The following is a 21,198-nucleotide window of genomic DNA, read 5'->3' on the forward strand; positions in this document are numbered from 1 at the left end:
TGGACATCGAAAGTACAGAGCGACAGGAAGTTTTGGATAAAAATCTCATACAATGTGGCAACGATATGGAGTTGCCATGTCATGTCATATGCTTTATGCAAGTAAAAAAAGACAGCAACCAAATGTTGGCATCTGGAATTGGCTCTACTCGAGGGAGCCGAGATTATCAGCAGTAGAGCGACCCTGGCGGAAGCCACCCTGACATGCAGCCATTAGGCCACGTGACTCCAGGACCCGACCCAACCCAACTGCCAACACACCATACGTTCCAGCAGCTTACAAAGAAAGTTGGTGAAGCGGTTGGGCTGATAGCTATCCACATGAAGTGGGGGTTTTACCGGCTTTGAGCACTGGAATGATGGTGCTCTGTCGCCATTGCGATGGAAAGATACCATCGCATCAGATCCAGTTGAAGATGACAAGGAGATGTCGCTTGTAGTCAGATGAGAGATGTTTAATCATGTGACTGTGGATGCGATCTGGTCCAGGAGCTGTCTCGAGGCAATGTGCAAGGGCGCTGAGGAGCTGCCACTCTGTAAATGGGGCATTATAGGGTTCACTGTGGCAAGTAGTGAACGAGAGGACTTTCCTTTCCATTCGCTGTTTGAGGGTGCGCAAGGCTGCGGGGTAGTTCGACGCAGAGGCTTGAGCATAGTGCTCAGCAAAGTGCTCGGCAATCGCGTTGCATCGGTGGATAACACGTCATTGATGTTAATGCCAGGGACACCTGTTGGGGTGTGGTACCCAAGAAGATGTCTGATCTTTGTCCAGACTCAGGAAGGTGATGTATGGCACCCAATGGTTGACACGTACCTCTCCCAACACTCCTGTTTCCGTCGTTTTATAAGCTGGCGAACGCGGGGACGGAGCAGCTTAAAGGCTATTAGGTGCTCTAGGGAAGTGTGCTGCTTATATTGCTGTAGAGCTCGCTGACACTCCTAAATTGCCTCAGCAACTTCCAGCGACAGTCTCTCGCCGGGGGCACCCAAAAGAACAAGGGATCGAGTTTTCCGCTGGAGAAACGATCATTGTAGTGACCTGCTCATCGACAACATCGATGGTATCATGTGATGGCAGTCTATGCCTCAGGGTCACCTGCTGCCACCAGATGAGTACCTGTGCTATCAACATCCTTTGTGCCTGTGGGGCCCAGTGAGATCTAGGTCCTCAGTGGTCACCAGAATCTCCACCTCATCCTCAGAGCTTGTAGGTAGTGGTGGTGTGGGTGCCACTGCAGTGCCTTGGTTCTTGGCGGTCTTTTTCTTTTAGGTTTATCTTGCTGCTCCTTAGGTTTGTCCAGCTGGGAGGGCTTCACTGATTCAGTCTCAGGGACTGAGGAGGACCGTGAAGCCCTACGACCAACTACATGTGGTTGCTTCAGCCCCTGGCGGGTGTCAGCTTTGCCACTGTTAGGAACTTGGGAAGGGAGTGACCCACGGGATCCCTTCCTGGCAAGAGGAGCTGAGGAAGACTTACACTTCTCCGGTTGAGAAGTGGAGACTGATGTCCCCGAAGGTTGGGGGGGGGGGGGGGGGATGTTGCTCCTGAAGTAGGTTGTGCAGGAGCAACAGGGAGGGAAGTGCCCCCCCCCCCCCTCCAGCATAAAGGGGGCAAGTGGAGTCTGATGGCTCTGAGAGCCAACTATACGCGGAGGAACGGAAGATGGTAGAACTGTTGTCTTAGCAGTGGTGTAGGCCAATGTCATATGCACAGGATGTAGCCTCTCATATTCTCTCTTAGCCTCAGTGTAGGTCAGTCGCTCCAGGGTTTTGTATTCCATTTTTTTTTTTTTTCTTTCTGGAGAATCCTGCAGTCTGACAAGCAAGGCGAATGGTTCTCTCTCTAGTTGACACAGATGGGAGGTGGGGCACAGGGACTATTCGGATGTGAAGATGTCCACAATCCTGACAAGTGATGCTGGAAGTACAGCGAGAAGACATATGGCCGAGCTTTCAGCACTTAAAGCACTGCATCGGGCGGAGGGATATATGGCTTTATGTCACAGTGGTAGAGCATCACCTTGACCTTCACAGGTAATGTGTCACCTTCGAAGGCCAAGATGAAGGCACTGGTGGCAACCTGACTATCCCTTGGAGCCCAGTGGATGCGCCGGATGAAATGAGACACTTCGCAGCTCTAAATTGGTGTGCAGCTCATCGTCAGATGGAAAAAGAAAGTCCCTGTACTGGCCAGGCAAAACCTTAGAGATAGTGCCTAAACGAAACCTTACCTTCCTGAACAATACCTGGGAACCAAGCATAGTTAATTCACTAAGTCTAATAATTGTCATACACGAGGGATGGATCACCGTGGAGCAGTTAATGCAGATGTCGGGTAACTGTGACAGTGTTGCAATTTCTAGTGCTATGGTGACTCTGGTTTCGCTCTGTATAGCTATTATTGATCTTAGAAAGCTGGCTCATGGGCCGTTTCAAGTTTCCGTGGACTGCATTCCCCCAGCAAGAAACAAGTTTATGGAGTTTTTACAGGTTAATGTAGTAATTATGTAACATTTCAGGTTAGCTGGTTGTACTTATTCTACAGATTAACTGTGGAAGTAGTTACGTTTGAGTACTATGTCTTAACAAGATCCCAGGGGCTGGATCTTCTCTGTGGAAGAGGGAGGGGGGGGGGGGCAGCAGTTGAGTGCTTCTACCCAGTTTTAGTGAAATTAATAAGAAATGATAAGAAAGCTGCTGTGGAGTACTCCAAAAGCTGTGCGGGCTGGTAGCCGCAGTGTGGCGACATGTGAGTCAGAATAACATGTATGCAGAAGGATTGCAAGATGTGCTAGCCAAGCTCACCGAAAACTGCACTGAACAGTACCAACGGCTATAGAGGGTTGATCAACATCACTTCATCAGATTAAGACACACTATGGGCTATGTGACTGGTTTCCACATTTTGCTGTAACAAATGTGAACCAGAGCAGAGGTACTTCTTCAGAGTCCAGCAGCACCACCATGAAGGCAGGGCCATGACAGATGATTACCATACTTACTCGAATCTAAGCCACACTCGAATCTAAGCCACACCTGAAAAATGAGACTCGAAATGAAGGGAAAAAAGTTTTCTCGAATCTAAGCCGCACCTGAAATTTGAGACTCGAAGTTCAAGGGGAGAGAAAAGTTTTAGGTCGCACCTCCAAATCGAAACAAAGTTGGTCCATTGTAATATGTGACAATTTAGGTCGAATGAATGATGATACAGCTACAGTAGTTTGGTTCGACTCGTAAGCTTAGCAGTTGAGCTTTACCAGGTAGCCATTGCTATGCGTCAGGCGCTCCGTCCGTATTTATACGGGTACCCTTCCTTTTTCACGTGCTTCGTCTGGTTTGAATTGATTGCTTATTTTTCTTTGATCTGATAAGTGCCTCTCTCTTTGTTATATGATAAGTGCCGTTCTCTTAGTTATAGGTGTTTATGTCACTCTAAGCTGAAAATGCATTACTGTACTGTGTCATGCATTGTTTGTCGCATTCCAATAATGAGTGGTTACAGCCTGTCGCCGCTCGCGGCGTGGCTTGCTTTTGTGCGCACTATCGCCGCTCATAATTAAAAAACAAGAGAGAGGAATTGTCTCATTAGCGAAACAATGGCAAGATGCCTGGTATTTGTTGTTACTTACACTGCTGCTTTCCTTGATAATGATCAACAAGAACCAAATAATAGACAGCGTATGATAGAAGATGTTCTGAACTAGAGTTTGGCGAAAATTTTTCTCCATTTGAAAATCTTTGTAGATGCCTCTTTAGTACATTACATTCTACACAGAAATTAGAGTCATCTTAGATTTAAAAATCTAGTCAATTGCCATGCTTCATTTCTGACTGTACCACTATTAGGCATAAGAGTAATACAAATATAAACATGACATGATATGTACATTCTTATGCGTTTGCTGTTGTCTCACTCTAGTTTCGTAGTTTATTTGACAAACAGGATTTAAATGAGATAGCAGCAAACACGAAACAATACATGGCTTAATGTTTATATTCGTATTATTCTTATGGTGAAGAGAATACTGCATGTGATTCACAATACATAAAAGTTCCTATTAGCAATCATCTCTTCTCACAGGTAGGAAAAAATTCAGAATGTAGAGTTGGCCATATTGACAAACATCCCAAACAGTCTTGCCAGTCAGATTTTCGTAGTACACTGAAATGCTGCTACATTTGAAGATCAACAATACGGAATTTGTATTTGCTTCATTGGATAATGTATGAAAATGCAGTGGTCGAAACTCGGGGCGGAGAAAAAAGCTCATCTTCCACCTTTTTTAAAAATTTATTTACTGACGCAGAAGTTTTGGTGCCAGTATTTATCTTTGTGCCTGCAAAGCATGCCTGTGTAGTGCTACATATATTCAATGGCAGAAGTTAGTTGTGGCAGCACCTACCAACATTTTTCAGAACTTCCGCTCACTTTGCACTCCATTCTAAGCTGCAGGCGGTTTTATGGATTACAAAAATCGGAAAAAAAGTGCGGCTTGGATTCGAGTAAATACGGTATACGACCAGGCATCACCAATAGCACTTCACTGGATGGTTGCAGCTGGTGACAAGTCAGCATTGGCCAGTGTCAACAGAGTGACGGGTGTTTGTCCACTGAGCTAACAATATGCAGTGTAATTATAGTTGGATAAACAGCTTTCTTTTAGTTAGCAGTGTTTCCACTGTGTCTCCCAGCCCGTTGTCACCACCACCCACTCTACCAAATGCAAATTCATTGACCAGTACTTTTGTATGGCAAATCTCACTTATGTAAGGATGGTGTGACCAATATGGGTGAAAACTAACTATAATGAAAAATCCAAGATGACATACAGAATTGGTATGAATTTGTCAAAATCTGGTAAAACAATATGGAAACATAATTGGATTCTCATTGCACATAGTGTCATAGCCAATGATCACTGACAGAAATATGAATGTCTTATATTTAATACTAATCTTAATTCATTTTGGCGGAGTTCTGAGTTAGTATGAGAAACTAATAAGGCAAATACTTCACTGCAATCATGAAACTAAACTGATTGTGTTATGTCATAGTTGGGGGACGCACAAGGTATTACAACAGCACAGTTGGATTAATGCAGGCTACCTAAAACTACATGTTTAGAAACTGCTGCAGTAAGTTTACAGTGATGGTCAATATTTGTGCAACAATGTGTTCAAAATTAATCTAGCATCCTACAGTATCTCTATAAATAACAAATAACAATATTCTTCAAGAAGACAAGAGTTGTAATGCAAAATTAAAGCAACTGAGTTTACAAGTAAATGCAAAGATCTTGATGCCAAATACACTGCAAAAACATGTATAAACCTCATGCACACATCTCCAGCCACATCAACCAGAATGCAACTGTCACATTTAACAAAAGCAACAATGTGTGGTGAGGAGGGGGAGACAAGACAAAACAACACTATGTGGAGAAGCACACACAGACTAGACGGTAGTAGGAAAAGGCTGCCAGGTGCAGCATCAGATGTGAGGTGTGGCATCTGCCATCACTCAGCCACCGGTCAACAGTGGCGATGTCAACACCCGCCAAAGCACAGCCAGCCGTGTAGCTGCAAAGATAACACACACAGACCAGGCATACACCCCCAAGGGGCCCACAGTCCTTTTGTGGGTATGTGTGTGGCACGCACGGGGCCCTGAGCTATTGCAGTCTCTCTCCCTTTCGAGGCTGCATTACCATCCCTGTTCCTCCCCCTCCCTATCCTTGCTCCTTTGTTGCCGCCTCTCTTTTCCCTCTTAGTGGACTTCTTTATGTCGACCTGGCTATCCTCCTGGCTTTGTTTAGGTCTGTGCTATTGTTTAGTTTGCTGTTTCCATCTCCTTTTCAGGGTTTTTGGTCCCCTTGGGGTTTGACCGCCATTTCCAAAATTTTCCATTCAGTGTGAGCCATTTGGGGATGAACTCCCTACCTAGCTTCCATGGTGCTGGTTCCTCTCGCCCTCCCCTTTCCCTTTGCACCCTGGCCCCCCCTTCTGATAGGTCACCAGCACGGTAGCCACTCCATGTGGTGGGGCTGTTAAGTACCCACTTGGCTCAGCCCCCCCCTGAAACCACAGGGATCACACTGTTAGTACCTGAGCTGTTAACGCCTCGTGTACGCCCAGGAGTCGATGCTCATCACTTTGGGGCACCAGAACTCCCGGCAATGGCCGCCGTGCCACACGGCCCTTGCTGTGGCTGGGTAGCGTCCACAGGGCAAGCCCGATTGGAATGGGTGGTACTAGGGCGGACGCCTTGCACATGAAGCGACAAAAGCTTCACCATCCTGGCCATTCTGTCGCCATCGCTAAGAGTGGTAGCAGACGTGGCACTCCTCCTGATCCTTCGGCCTTCCCCTCCCTTGCCACCCCTTGGGAGGAGGGTCAAGCTCGCTGGCTTGGGTTGAAGCCTTTCCCTCGGTACCTGGTTTGTACCATGATGGATGACGGAAGTTTTGCCACAATCAGGCCTTTGTTTTTCTTGGAGACTATTGAAGATAAGTATAGTGAAGTGGAATCTATGAGTAAAATGCAGTCCGGTGCTTTGCTCACAAAGACATTTTCTGCTGCCCGATCTAACACCCTGTGTGCTTGTGACCATCTCGCTGACATCACAGTCCCTGTCACGCCTCAATCTTTGATCTCAGCACAGGGCACTATTTTCCACCAGGATCTTTTTCTCTAAACTGACGAGGAGCTCTGTGCTAACCTTGAGTGGCAAGGGGTTTGTTTTATCTGCTGTGTGCAGCGAGGCCCTCCAAACAGTTGCACCGCTACGGATGCCTTTATCCTGGCCTTTGAGGAGGATGTCCTCCCAGAGAAGGTCAAGGTTAATGGTGTATCAGTGTGATGTGAAACCTTATATTCCACCATCAATGAGATGCTTTAAATGCTTAGGGTTTGGACACACGTCTTCTCGCTGCACCACTGATTCCCTCTGTGGTGACTGTGGGCACCCACTCCATGAGAGGAGTGCCTGTGCTCCTCCGACTGTGTGTGTAAATTGTCATGGACAGCATTCTCCACACTTGCCTGCATGCCCGGTGTTTTTGAAAGGAAGAAGGATTCGAGAGTACAAAACCTTAGATGGGCTCATCTACACTGAGGCTCATCAAAAGTATGACCGGCTTCATCCCGTGTCTACGACTTCTACTTTTGCTTCAGTTACGTCCAAACCCCCTCCTAACGACTCCTCTTCCCAGCCCCACCCCATTCGCCCCATAACTTGGTGGACTCCGGAAATTGCTGCAGACACAAAAGGCTGCCACCGTGCTCTTCAACACTTCAAGATGCGCCCTTCTACTGCTCTTCTTCTGGTCTTTAAACGACTCTGAACTCGGGATCCCTACCTAATCAAATTTCAGAAACGGAGATGCTGGGAACGATATGTAGGTGCCATAGGACCACACACCCCCTCTTCACAAGTCTGGGCGAAACTCAGGCGAATACTTGGCCACCGTCCTCTCACCGGGGTTGCAGGAACTTCTGTGCATGGTGTTGTCCTTACCAATCCAGACTTTGTAGCAGAAAATTGCGCTAAACACTTTCCTGAAGCTTCGGCATCAGCTCAGTATCCGCCCACATTCCTTCTCCTGAAAGAGAGCTCAGAACGACTGAATTTGTCTTCTGTTTCTCGCTGCTTGGAGCCTTATAATGCCCCATCCAGCGAGTGGGAATTCGCCAGTGCCCTCGCCCTTTGTCCCGACACTGCTCCTGGACCAGATCGGATACATAACCAAATGCTCCAGCACTTATCGGTGGCTGGCCACCATTGTATACTGACCCTCTACAACTGTCTGTGAAGTGAGGGAGTCATTCCTACCCAGTGGCAGGAAAGCATTGTTGTTCCGGTGTTGAAGCCAGGGAAGCCACCTCTTCAGTTGGATAGCTACCATCCAATTAGCCTTACCAACACTCTCTGCAAGCTCCTTTAACGCATGGTGAGTTGGCGGCTGTTTTGGATCCTTGAATTCCGCGACCTCTTGTCATCAACTCAAAGTGGTTTTCGTTGTGGCCGCTCTACGGTGGATAACTTGGTCCACCTGGAGTCTGTTATCCGCTCAGCTTTTGTCCATCGGCAACACCTTCTTGCAGTCTTCTTTGATCTGCATAAAGCCTATGACACCACCTGGTGCCACCACATCCTCACCATCCTTCACGAATGGGGCCTTTGTGGCACTCTACCCGTTTTTATCTGTAACTTCCTTTCTTGTTGCTCTTTTCGGGTCCAAGTTCACTCCACCTACAGAACTCCCCATCGGCAAGAAAATGGGGTTCCACAGGGTTCGGTGCTGAGTGTCCCTCTTTTTCTCGTAGCCGTTAATGGTCTGGCAACAGCTTTTGGGCCGACAGTGTCCCCCTCTTTGTATGCTGACAATTTTTTTATCCATGTGGCTTCCTCTGTAATGGGCGATGCAGAATGCCGTCTACAGGGGACAATCTGCCAGGTGCACTCATGGGCTCTCTCCCATGGCGTTCAGTTTTCAGCGGCCAAGTCGTGTGTCATGCATTTCTGCCGCCGCCTTACAGTCCAACCCCATCCGGACCTGTTCCTCGATGGCCAGCCCCTTGAGGTGGTGGACACCCATTGCTTCTTGGGTCTAGTCTTCGATGCCCAGTTGACATCGCTCCCTCATCTTCGCCAGCTGAAGAGGATGTGTTGGTCCCATCTCAATGTTCTTAGGTGTCTGTGCAATACCACCTCGGGTCCTGCGATTGTATCAAGTGCTGGTCCAGTCTCTTTTAGACTATGGAAGTCCTGTCTGTGGTTCTGTGTCGCCTTCAATGTTGCAGATACTAGACCCCATCCACCACTGTGGGTTCTGACTTGCAACTGGTGCCTTCCGGACTAGCCCCGTACTTAGCCTTCTTGCAGTGGCGGGGATTCCACCACTGCGAGTTTTGCGCCAGCAACAGCTGATATCTTATGCGCTCCGCATTCGCTGCCATCCAAAGCACCCTAATTATGGTCTCCCTTATCCAGACATGGTGATCACCCTGCTGCAGTAGCGGCCACGATGTGGGCTTACCATGGCTGTCTGCATTCAATCGCTCTTTTCTGAGCTCCAGCAATTCCCTTTACCACCTCTTTCCTACGCTTATGCATGTACCCCTCCGTGGTGCATTTCTCGGCCACAGATCTGTCTTAATCTCTCCATCGATTCAAAGGATTCTGTCCCTCCGATGGCTCTTCACCACCAGTTCTACTGTCTCCTCAGTTCCTTTCAAGGTTCAGAAGTGATCTATACTGATGGTTCCATGGTTGCTGGCCGCACTGGTTTTGCTTACACCTATGTGCGACATACAGAACTTCATTCCTTGCCAGATGGCTGTAGTGTTTTTACTGCAGAATTGGTAGCCATCTTGCATGCACTGGACTATATTCGCTCCTGCTCAGGACTATCCTTCACTATCTGTAGTGACTCACTGAGCAGTTTGCTGCTCAGCAACAGCAGCACTGGTGGAGCAGTATGAAATGCAGAAGTCATCTGCATACAGAGAAAGTGAGACTCACGGCCCTACAGCTGCTGCTAGACCATTAATGGCCACTAAAAATAGAGATACACTCAATACAGAGCCCTGCACAGCCCCATTCTCCTGGGTAAGGGGACTATGGGAGGCACCAACTTGAACACGGAAAGCACGAAGCGACAGGAAATTATGGATAAAAATAGGGAGTGAGCCTCAGAGACCCAACTCATATAATGTGGCAAGGATATGATGTCGCCAGATCATGTCATACGCTTTTCATAAATCAAAAAAAGACTGCAACCAGGTGTTGGTGTGTGGAAAAGGCTGTTCGGATGGCAGACTCTAGGGACACAAGATTATAATTGGTAGAGCGACCCTAGCGGAAGCCACCCTGATATGGAGCCAGTAGGAGACACGACTCCAGGACCCAACCCAACCGCCAACGTACCATATGTTCCAGCAGCTTACAAAGAAAGTTGGTGAAGCTGATAGGCCGATAGCTACCCACATGAAGTGGGTGTTTTACCTGCTTCAAGCACTGGAATGATGGTGCTCTCTTGCCATTGTGATGGAAAGATACCATCGCATCAGATCCAGTTGAAGATGACGAGGAGATGTCGCTTGTAGTCAGATGAGAGATGTTTAATCATCTGACTGTGGATGCGATCTGGTCCAGGAGCTGCGTCAGGGCAATGTGCAAGGGCACGGAGGAGCTCCCGCTATGTAAATGGGGCATTATAGAATTCACTGTGGCATACAGTAAACGAGGGGAGTTTCCCTTCCAGCTACTGTCCGAGAGTGCGAAAGGCTGGGGGGTAATTCTCCGACACAGAGGCTCGTGCATAGTGCTAGACAACACGCCATTTATGTTAAAACCGGGAACACCTGTTGGGGTCTGGTACCCGAAAACACATTTGATTTTTGCCCAGACTTGGGAAGGTGACATATGACACCCAATGGTCGAGACATCTCTCCCCCAACACTCCTTCTTCCGTCATTTGGTAAGTTGGTGAACACGAGCACGGAGCCATTTGAAGTTTGGGAGGTGCTCCATGGAAGGGCATCGCTTATGCCACTGTAGAGCTTGCTGACGATCCTTATTTGCTTCAGCGACTTCTGGGGACCACCAAGGGACTGTCCTTCGTCAGGGGCACCCTAAAGAACAAGGGATCCTGTTTTCTGCCACAGAAACGATTGTTGTAGTCACCTGATCAACCATCACCATCGATGTTCCCATGCGGGGGAGATTCAACGGTGACAGCAGAGGTGAAAGTTTCCCAGTCTGCCTTGTTTAAAGCCCATCTGGACATGCGTCCATGGGCCTGACACCGGGGCAGTGACAGGAAGATGGGGAAATGGTCACTACCGTACAGGTCGCCATATGCTCTCCAGTGGATAGATGGGAGAAGCCCAGGACTGCGAACCAAGAGATCAAAGGCCGAATATGTGCCATGTGCCACAATGAAATGTGTGGTGGCCCCAGTATTTAAGAAGCAGGTGTTGACCTAAGACAGTTAAGTTTCAACATCTCTGCCTCGACCAGGAAGCACAGTGCCACCCCACAAGGGGCTATGGGCGTTAAACTCTCCCAAAAGTAGGAAAGGTTTAGGGAGTTGATCAATCAGTGCAGTCAATACACTCAGGGATACTACACCATCTGGAGGAAGATATACATTGCAGATGTGTATTTCCTGTATCGTCCTTATTCTGACAGCCACAGCTTCAAGAGGAGTTTGCAGGGGCACAGGTTCACTACAGACTGAGTTTAGAACATAAACACAAACTCCACCTGACACTCACTACGGTTCCTGTAGTATCCCTTATAGCCACAGCGGGCAGGGGTCTGTATTGCTGGGAGCCACATTTCCTCCTGGAGGGCAAAGCAGAAACAGGTACAAAGCTTAACAGTTGCTGTAGCTCAACCAGGCGGTGGGAAAAACTGCTGCAATTCCACTGTAGGATGGCATCATTGTGAGACGGGAAAGGCATGGAACATTCAATGAGGAAGTTAATGCCTCACGGTCACTTGCTGCCGCCGACTTTTTGCCTGAGCAGTCTATATCCATTTTGTCTGAGGGTCCGGCAAGATCTAGGTCCTCAGCAGATGCCAGAATCTCCACCTCATCCACAGATGCAGATATTGGAGGTAACAGTGGTGTGGGTGCCACCCGAATTCCCTTGGTCTTGAGGACCTTTTTGGATTTCTCTCGCTGTTCCTTGGGTTTCCCTCGCTGGGAGGACTTCACTGAGTCTGTCTCCAGGACTGAGGATGAGCGTGAAGCCCTGCGACCAGCTGCTTTTGGGTTCTTCTGCCACTGGCGGGTGTCATCTTTCATGCTAGCAGAAACCTGGGAAGGGAGTGACCTAAGAGACCCCTTCCTAGCGAGAGCAGCCAAAGAAGTTGTACGCTTCTCCAACTTAGAAGAGGGTGACAGACGTCCCCGATGGCTGGGGGAGGGGGGAGGGGGGGGGTTGTTCTTGAAGTAGGTGGTGCAGGAGCAACATGGACGGAAATGGCCCACCACCATCAAGAGGGCAGGTGTAGTCTTCTCACTCAGAGGTGACTGGCAGCAGCGTGAGACGATGTCATGCGTACAGGATGTAGGTGTTCAAATTTCCTCTTGGCCTTAGTGTAGGTCAGTCGGTTCAGGGTCTTGTACTCCAGGACTTTCCTTTCTTTCTGGAGAAACCTGCAGTCTGGCAAGCAAGACGAATGGTGCTCTCCACAGTTGACACAGATGGGAGGTGGGGCATGGAGTATTGGGACGTGATGGGTGTCTGCAATCTCGACATGTGACACTGGAAGTATAACGGGAAGACATATAACTGAACTTCCAACATTTAAAGCACCTAATTGGGGGAGGGATATAGGATTTTACATCACAATGGTAGACCATCACCTTGACCTTCTCGGGTAATGTATCACACTCTAATACCAAGATGAAGGCACTGGTGGCAACCTGATTATCCCTCGGATCACGGTGGACACGCCGAATGAAATGTGCACCTCATTATTCTAAATTGCCGCGCAGCTCATTGGCGGACTGTAAAAGAAAGTCCTTGTGGAATATGATACCCTGGACCACATTTAAGCTCTTATGGGGCATGATGGTTACAGAAACATCTCCCAGCTTGTCACAAATGAGTAACACCTGTGACTGGGCAGAGGATGCTGTTTTGATCAAGACTCACCCAGATCTCATTTTGGGCAAACCCTCCACCTCCCCGAACTTGTCCTCTAAATGCTCAACAAAAATCTGAGGTTTCATTGTCATGAAAGATTCCCCATCAGCTCACAAACATACAAGGTACCGGGGCGAATAAGAGCCACCACCATCTAGCCTGACGTTCCTCCCATGGTGTGGCCAGGGAGAGGAATAATTTGGGGTCATATTTCTGTGTACTGAATTGAGCCTGTGAATGCCTAGAGACTGCTGGTGTTTGACCACCAACAAGAGATGATCTACCTTTCATCGCGTGTCATCCACCCTGATGCCACCCACTGCAACCAGGGTCCCTCCCTCACGCACGCCACCCAGTCGCAGCGAAGGCCACCTGGCAGGACGGTCATTGCTGGGAGTCTCAATGCCCCAGGGGGATGGGCATCTACTCCATGGTATACATGGGGAGTTAATGGCACAGGCTTCAGCAGAGCAATTCCTATGTGGTCATGGGGCTACAACCAACAGGGTACATGGTGGCCCCACTGCAATGGACTGGCTACCGTGCTGGATATCAGGTGCAACCAAGCAAACTAGTCCATTATCATTGTCAGCGTAGAAAACGATACTGCACAGCTGATGGGAAAATACGCACCCAGGACAGTGACCTCGCCCAATACTTTGAAAACTAGCAGAAGTTCAGATCCACGTAGACAATGGATCAGCACATTACGGACACGATGCACCATGTAAGGCGCCCTTCCTCAATTGGCTCGCTCTTCGGGGAAATATTGAAAAATGGATGTCAAACCCCACAGGGGACCATCATATAATGGCCGACACGTGTGAGACTCCTTTTAGTCGCCTCTTACAACAGGCAGGAATACCTCACACCTATTCTAACACCCAGACCCGCAGGAGGAGCATGTGCAAATTTGACAGCTTGGGTGGGCCAGAAGCATTTTACGGGTAGAGTCGGGCTGCTTGTTGCTACTGTTGATACAGCTACCAGCCCCACTAAGTAGCCAAATACAGGCGAAAGTACTACTCACACACAACTCAACTGCACATGCGCAAGCTCACTGGCAACTGTTCAAATGAAGCTAACGTAAACAGTTGTGATGTCACGCTCATCGGAAGCAGTTTGATATTAAGAAGTATTGCATAGTCTTCGTTGTAAAGCCTATGACACATTTTGCTCTTGGCAGATGCTTGGGTGAGCACTGTGTGGTTTTTTCCCTTTCTTTCTTTCTTTTGTTCATTTCTGTTGGACTAAGTTTTATTTTGTTTTTTTCTCTTGTTTATGTTTTATTGCTGCAGTATTATTCTGCAGCAGCAGATATAGTAAAATTCTTTGTTAGAGTATCAGTTCTTACCAGCCAAAATTTTAAAAATTTAACAGAAAACTAGAACAATGAAAAATTCCAGGAATTCTAAAAAATTCACAGGCTTTTCCAGTTTTCTCCAACATGAAAAAATTCCTGGGTTTTTCTCAGATTTCCCTGGTTGTCCTGGGGCATGTACACCTTTAATTTCTATTTCATATTCTGAAGCATCATACAGTTGGAGTACAGTAAGTAAGTACTGTTTTCATGCATATTTTAGTGCAGCAGTCCATTAAATTTAAAAGGTGTGAAAAAATTTATGTCAATAAAACTTTTATAACAATATCTACATCTACATTTACATCCACACTCTGCAAGCCACCTGACGGTGTGTGGCGGTGGGTACCTTGAGTACCTCTATCGGTTCTCCCTACTATTCCAGTCTCATATTGTTCATGGAAAGAAACACTGTCGGTATGCCTCCGTGTGGGCTCTAATCTCTCTGATTTTATCCTCATTGCTTGACTCCTCGGTGAAGATACGTTCTCGAAACTTCAACAGAAGCCTGTACTGAGCTACTGAGCATCTCTCTTACACTAGAGTTTATCTATCATCTCCGTAACGCTTCCGCGATTACTAAATGATCCTGTAACGAAGCGCGCTGCTCTCCATTGGATCTTCTCTACCTCTTCTATCAACCCTATCTGGTACGGATCCCACACTTGTGAGCAGTATTTAAGCAGTGGGTGAACAAGTGTACTGTAACCTACTTCCTTTGGTTTCGGATTGCATTTCCTTAGGATTCTTCCAATGAATCTCAGTCTGGAATCTGCTTTACCGATGATTAATTTTATATGGTCATTCCATTTTAAATCACTCCTAATGCCTACACCCAGATAATTTATGGAATTAACTGCTTCCAGTTGCTGACCTGCTATATTGTAGCTAAATTATAAAGGATCTTTCTTTCTATGTATTCGCAACACATTACACTTGTCTACATTGAGATTCAATTGCCATTCCCTGCACCATGCATCAATTTGTTGCAGATCATCCTGCATTTCAGTACAATTTTCCATTGCTACAACCTCTCGATATACTACAGAATCACCCGCAAGAGGCCTCAGTAAACTTCCGATGTTATCCACAAGATCATTTATATATATATTGTGAATAGCAATGGTCCTACGACACACCCCCGCAGCACACCTGAAATTTCTTACTTCGGAAGACTTCTCTCCATTGAGAATGACATGCTACATTCTGTTATCTAGGAACTCTTCAATCCAACCACACAATTGGTCTGATAGTCCATATGCTCTTACTTTGTTCATTAAACGACTGTGGGGAACTGTATCAAACACCTTGCGAAAGTCAAGAAACACGGCATCTACCTGTGAACCCGTGTCTATGGCCCTCTGAGTCTCGTGGACGAATAGGGCAAGCTGGGTTTCGCACGATCGTCTTTTTCGAAACCCATGCTGATTCCTACAGAGTATATTTCTAGTCTCCAGAAAAGTTATTATACTCAAACATAATACATGTTCGAAAATTCTATAACCAGCCAAACTGAAAGTGAGTGAACTTACTACAAATTACACCTAATTTCTGTATGAGTATATCAAAAGAGTAATGCACTGTTTTCCAGGTATTTGACACCTTTTAGCCAAAAATTTTTCTAATGGCTACTGAAGAAGTAAATTATGGGTATTTCAGGTTGATGTAGTGGGAAAAAAAGGAAAATTTTACATATTTTAATTTGTTGACAGCCTTAATTGTTCATAAAGGACTGTTTTATGGCCACTTCATTTTTTTCTGTGCTGACTTCTCACACCTTCGAAGGACAAAACTAAGGAAATAATATTTTCAACAGTATTAACATAAATGAAAACGAAGAGGAAAAATATTAGGTTTATTTGAAATGTAAACACAGCAAGATAAAAATATAACGTGAAAATAAAACTCAGCATACCCAAAGATGAGGCACCCAGAACAATGCTGTATGTGTTGAGCTGCAGAAGCACGAGTAAAGCCAGTGCCAGTTGGCCTCCCAGAAAGACAAGAGCATCAAACTGAGACAGAGCGCCAGTCACCAATGGACGAGTTTTCGTTCGAGTCACCTGGACATTTTTGCAATAAATGCTCTTATAAAAGTACCTGTATCAACAAAGTTAACATTATCAAAAGTTGCTGTATATTTTAAACAAACAAAGCAGTCATGCATTTAGAACCCAATGACCACAATAGTAAAGATCCCAAAATTGTCACTACAGTTTATTTGCAGCAGTGCATCTAAAGTATGGGGCAGCACATCTGAGGTAAAGGAAAGTATCTATTCAGTACATGCAAACAGGAACAATATCATGTAAAGCACATAACCAACACCCTTCTGAGGTCTCTTAAGAATGTTGCGTTGCTTGCACTTACTCCTTAAAGGTATTTGTTGCTGGTTATGAAAAATCAGTTTTAGTTCAAGTGTGATTTGTATAATCAAAATACATGACAAATTATTGGTTGGTTGGTTTGTGGGATTAAAGGGACCAGACTGCTACGGTCATCGGTCCCTTTTTCCAAATACTAAGAACACCCACGGAGAATAAAAATGATTAACAGAATAGATCACAGACAATGCAGAACAAGAGAAACTTAGACAAAGACAAGACAAAACGAACTAAAATCACACAGATTGTGACGGTGGTTGGCCGACCATAGAAATAAAAATGGAAAAGCCAACCACTTAGAAACATTAAAAAATCAGTGTAAAATTGTAGGACAAAGGCCAGAATCAACACAAAACAATAAAATAAAACAGAAACACTCAAATTAAATGATAAAAAACCCCTGCCCGAATAAAACATAAAACTAAGTCAGCCATAGCAGAGTCATCTGTTAAAAGGCAGGGAGCGTGTCAGGCAGTGCGAACAACTGCCCGAGCACAGCTAAAAGTGGACAGTCCAATAAAATGTGGACCAATGTCAAAACGGAGCCGCAGCAACATAAAGGTGGGGCCTCACGTCGCAATAGGTGGCTGTGCGTCATCCATGTGTGCCCAATGCGAAGCCGGCAGAGGACAACAGACTCCTTGCGAGAGACCCGCAAGGAGGAGCGCCACACACCGGTAGGCTCCTTGACGGCCCGAAGTTTGTTTCGTGAAGGCAGGGCGTGCCAGTCAGTGTCCCAAAGGTCTAGAATTTTGCTGCATAGGAACGCTCGCAAATCTGTCTCCGGGAGGCCAATGTCCAGAGATGGTGTATTGGTGGCCTCTTTCGCCAGGCAGTCAACATTCTCATTGCCGGGTATCCCAATATGGCCTGGGGTCCACACGAAGACCAGAGAGCGGCCGCAACAGGCAAGAGTATGCAGGGACTCCTGGATAGCCATCACCAGACGGGAACGAGGGAAACACTGGTCGAGAGCTCGTAAACCGCTCAGGGAATCGCTACAGATAACGAAGGACTCACCTGAGCAGGAGCAGATATACTCTAGGGCATGAAAGATGGCGACTAGCTCAGCAGTGTAAACGCTGCAGCCAGCCGGCAAGGAACGTTGTTCGGAATGGTCCCCTATAGTTAGCGCATAACCGACACGACCAGCAACAATCGAACTGTCAGTGTAAACAATGCCAAAGCCCTGATACGTTGCGAGGATGGAAAGAAAGCGGCAGCGGAAAGCCTCCGGAGGGACTGAGTCCTTCGGGCCCTGTGCCAATTCTAGCTGAAGGCAGACACTGAGGACAGATCCTTGCGGTACCCCGTTCTCTTGGACTCGGGAGGAACTATGGGTGATCGCGACTTGCACGCGAAAGGTACGATACGACAGAAAATTGCGGATAAAGATCAGCAGAGGGCCCCGAAGACCCCATCCATGAAGTGTAGAAAGTATGTGATGACGCCATGTCATATCGTACGCCTTCCGCATGTCGAAAAAGACAGCGACCAGGTGCTGACGGCGGGCAAAGGCAGTACAGATGGCCGACTCCTGGCTCACCAGATTGTCGGCGGCGGAGCGGCCTTTACGGAACCCACCCTGAGACAGAGCCAGAAGGCCCCGTGACTCCAGTACCCAGTTCAACTGCCGGCTCACCATCCGTTCAAGCAACTTGCAAAGAACGTTGGTGAGGCTAATGGGACGGTAGCTGCCCACTTCCAAAGGGCTCTGGCCCGGTTTCAAAACGGGGATGACAATGCTTTCCCGCCATTGCAACAGAAACTCACCCTCGACCCAGAGACAGTTGTAAACGTCGAGGTGGTGTCGCCTGCAGTCCACTGAAAGGTGTTTCAGCATCTGACAGTGAATGCGATCTGGCCCAGGAGCGGTATCAGGGCAAGCGGCAAGGGCACTGTGAAATTCCCATTCACTGAATGGAGCGTTATAGGATTCAGAATGGTGGGTGCGAAAAGAAAGGCTCCGACGTTCCATCCGCTCTTTAATGGAGCGGAAGGCCAGTGGGTAACTGGAAGAAGCAGAGCCAAGAGCAAAATGCTCTGCCAAGCTGTTGGCAATTTCGTCGGAGTCTGTACAAACTGCTCCATTCAGTGAGAGCGCAGGAATGCTGACAGGAGTCCAATAGCCATAGAGGCGTCGGATCTTGGACCAGACCTGCGATGGAGAGACATGGAGGCCAATGGTGGACACATACTGCTCCCAGCACTCCTGCTTGCTTTGGCGAATAAGGCGGCAGGCCCGCGCACGCAGCCATTTGAAGGTGATGAGGTGTTCAATGCAGGGATGTAGCTTGTGATGCTGTAGCGCCCGCCGGCGATCTTTAATCGCCTCAGCAATCTCAGGCGACCACCAAGGCACAGTCTGCCGCCGAGGGGACCCAGAAGAACTGGGAATGGCAGATTCTGCGGCAGTAACAATGCTGGTGGTGACTGAGTGAACCACCGCATCAATGTCGTCATTAGAGAGGCTCAATAGCGGCAATGGAGGAGAACAAGTCCCAGTCAGCCTTATTCATAGCCCATCTGCTGGGGCGCCCAGAAGAGTGACGTTGTGGCAGTGACAGAAGGATCGGAAAGTGGTCACTGCCACACAAGTCATCATGCACACTCCATTGGATAGACGGTAAGAGGCGAGGGCTACAGATCGAAAGGTCGATGGCGGAGTACGTGCCATGCGCTACGCTGAAGTGTGTGAAGGAACCATCATTTAAAAGTGAAAGATCGAGCTGTGTCAATAAATGCTCAATGGTGGTGCCTCGACCTGTTGCCACTGACCCACCCCACAGTGGGTTACGGGCGCTGAAGTCGCCCAGTAACAAGAAAGGTGACGGCAATTGGGCTAGCAGCGCAGCCAGCTCATGCTGCGCGACATCACCATCTGGTGGAAGGTAAAGACTGCAGACGGTAATAGCCTGTGGCGTCCACACCCTAACAGCGACAGCCTCTAAAGCTGTGTGTAGAGGGACAGACTCGCTGTGAAGAGAGTTAAGGACATAGATGCAGACACAACCAGACACCCTTTCATAAGCTGCTCGGTTCTTATAATAACCCCGATAGCCACGGAGGGCGGGGGTTCGCATTGCTGGAAACCAAGATCCTGAAGAGCAATGCAGAAGAAAGGGTGAAGGCTGATAAGTTGTCGGAGCTGAGCTAGGTGATGGAAGAAACCGCTGCAGTTCCACTGGAGGAGGATATTGTCCATGTCCGAGAAAGGCGTGATGGGACTGGGAAGGCAGATTACGCCGCAGGGTCACCTGCTGCCTCCAATGGAGCACCCGTGCAAATGCTATCCATGGCGTCTGAGGGACCGGCGAGATCGAGGTCGTCAGCGGATGCCAGAATCTCCACCTCGTCCTCAGACGCAGAGCTGGAAGCTTGCGGTGGGGTGGCTGCCACCGCGAGTTCCTTGGGCTTAGAGCTCTTCTTCTTGGATTTCTCACGCTGCTCCTTGGGTTTAACTGGCTGGGAGGGCTTCACCGATTCAGTCTCCGGGACTGAGGAAGACAATGAAGCCCTTTGACCAGCTGATTGCGGGCACTTACGCCACTGTCGGTCGTCAGCCTTCCCGCTGGTGGAAACCTGGGAAGGGAGGGACCCCTTGCGAGTGTGAGAAGGTGAAGAAGTTAGACACTTCTCCAGCTTAGAAGCGGGGACGGACGTCCCCGATGGGGGGGGCGGTGGGGGGGGGGGGGTGGGGGGGGTATGGTGTTGCTCCTGAGGTAGGTGGCGTAGGAGCAACCTGGTGGGTAGAGCCCCCCACTGGCAAGGGGGCAGGAGGAGTTGTACCACTCGTCGATCCGGCCGGAAGTCGCGAAACTGATGGGGCGAGCACAGGTGTTGTAGCAGCGGCGTAGGAAGATGTCATTCTCACAGGATGTAATCGGTCATATTTCCGTTTGGCCTCAGTATAAGTCAGTCGGTCCAGGATCTTATATTCCATGATTTTGCACTCTTTCTTGAAGACTCTGCAGTCTGGCAAGCAAGGTGAATGGTGCTCCCCGCAGTTGATACAGATGGGAGCCGGGGCACATGGAGTATCGGGATGAGATGGGTGTCCACAATCTCAACATGTGAGGCTGGAAGTGCAGCGGGAAGAACTTCCAGCACTTGAAGCACCGCATCGGGGGAGGGATATAGGGCTTGACATCACATCGGTAGACCATCACCTTGACCTTTTCCGGTAACGTGTCACCCTCGAAGGCCAAGATGAAGGCACCGGTAGCTATCCGATTTTCCTTCGGACCCCGATGAACGCGCCGGACGAAATGTACACCTCTGTGCTCTAAGTTGGCGCGCAGCTCGTCATCAGACTGCAAAAGAAGGTCCTTATGGTAAATAACTCCCTGGACCATATTTAAACTCCTATGCGGTGTGATTGTAACAGCAACATCCCCCAACTTGTCACAAGCAAGTAACCGTCGTGACTGGCCAGAGGATGTCATTTGTATCAGGACCGATCCAGAGCGCATTTTGGACAAGCCCTCCACCTCCCCAATCTTGTCTTCTAAATGCTCGACGAAGAACTGAGGCTTTGTGGAGAGAAAAGACTCCCCACCAGCTCTCGTACAAACTAAGAATCGGGGCGAATAACTGCTACTGCCATCCTGAGATTTACGGTCCTCCCACGGTGAGGCCAGGGAGGGGAACGTTTTCGGATCGTACTTCTGAGCGTTAAATTGAGCCCGAGAACGCTTAGAGACTGCTGGCGGCTGGCCACCAGCGAGAGACGATGTACCACGCTTCATTGCGGGTCATCCGCCCTGATGCCACCTACTCCGACCAAGGACCC

At 48.2% G+C, this 21,198-nt stretch overlaps 1 protein-coding gene across 1 annotated transcript in view; it reads right to left on the reverse strand.

Annotated features, from left to right (window-relative positions):
• Positions 1-21,198, reverse strand: part of LOC126412672 (4-hydroxybenzoate polyprenyltransferase, mitochondrial) — a 124,236-nt gene that overhangs the window by 49,836 nt on the left and 53,202 nt on the right. Inside the window, exon 3 of the mRNA XM_050082377.1 lies at positions 15,938-16,085. Within this exon, the coding sequence (XP_049938334.1) occupies positions 15,938-16,085 (148 nt within the window). The remainder of the gene's footprint in view (positions 1-15,937; positions 16,086-21,198) is intronic.

Source organism: Schistocerca serialis, chromosome 7 (assembly GCF_023864345.2).
Source record: "Schistocerca serialis cubense isolate TAMUIC-IGC-003099 chromosome 7, iqSchSeri2.2, whole genome shotgun sequence".
NCBI classification, from domain to species: Eukaryota; Metazoa; Arthropoda; class Insecta; order Orthoptera; family Acrididae; genus Schistocerca; species Schistocerca serialis.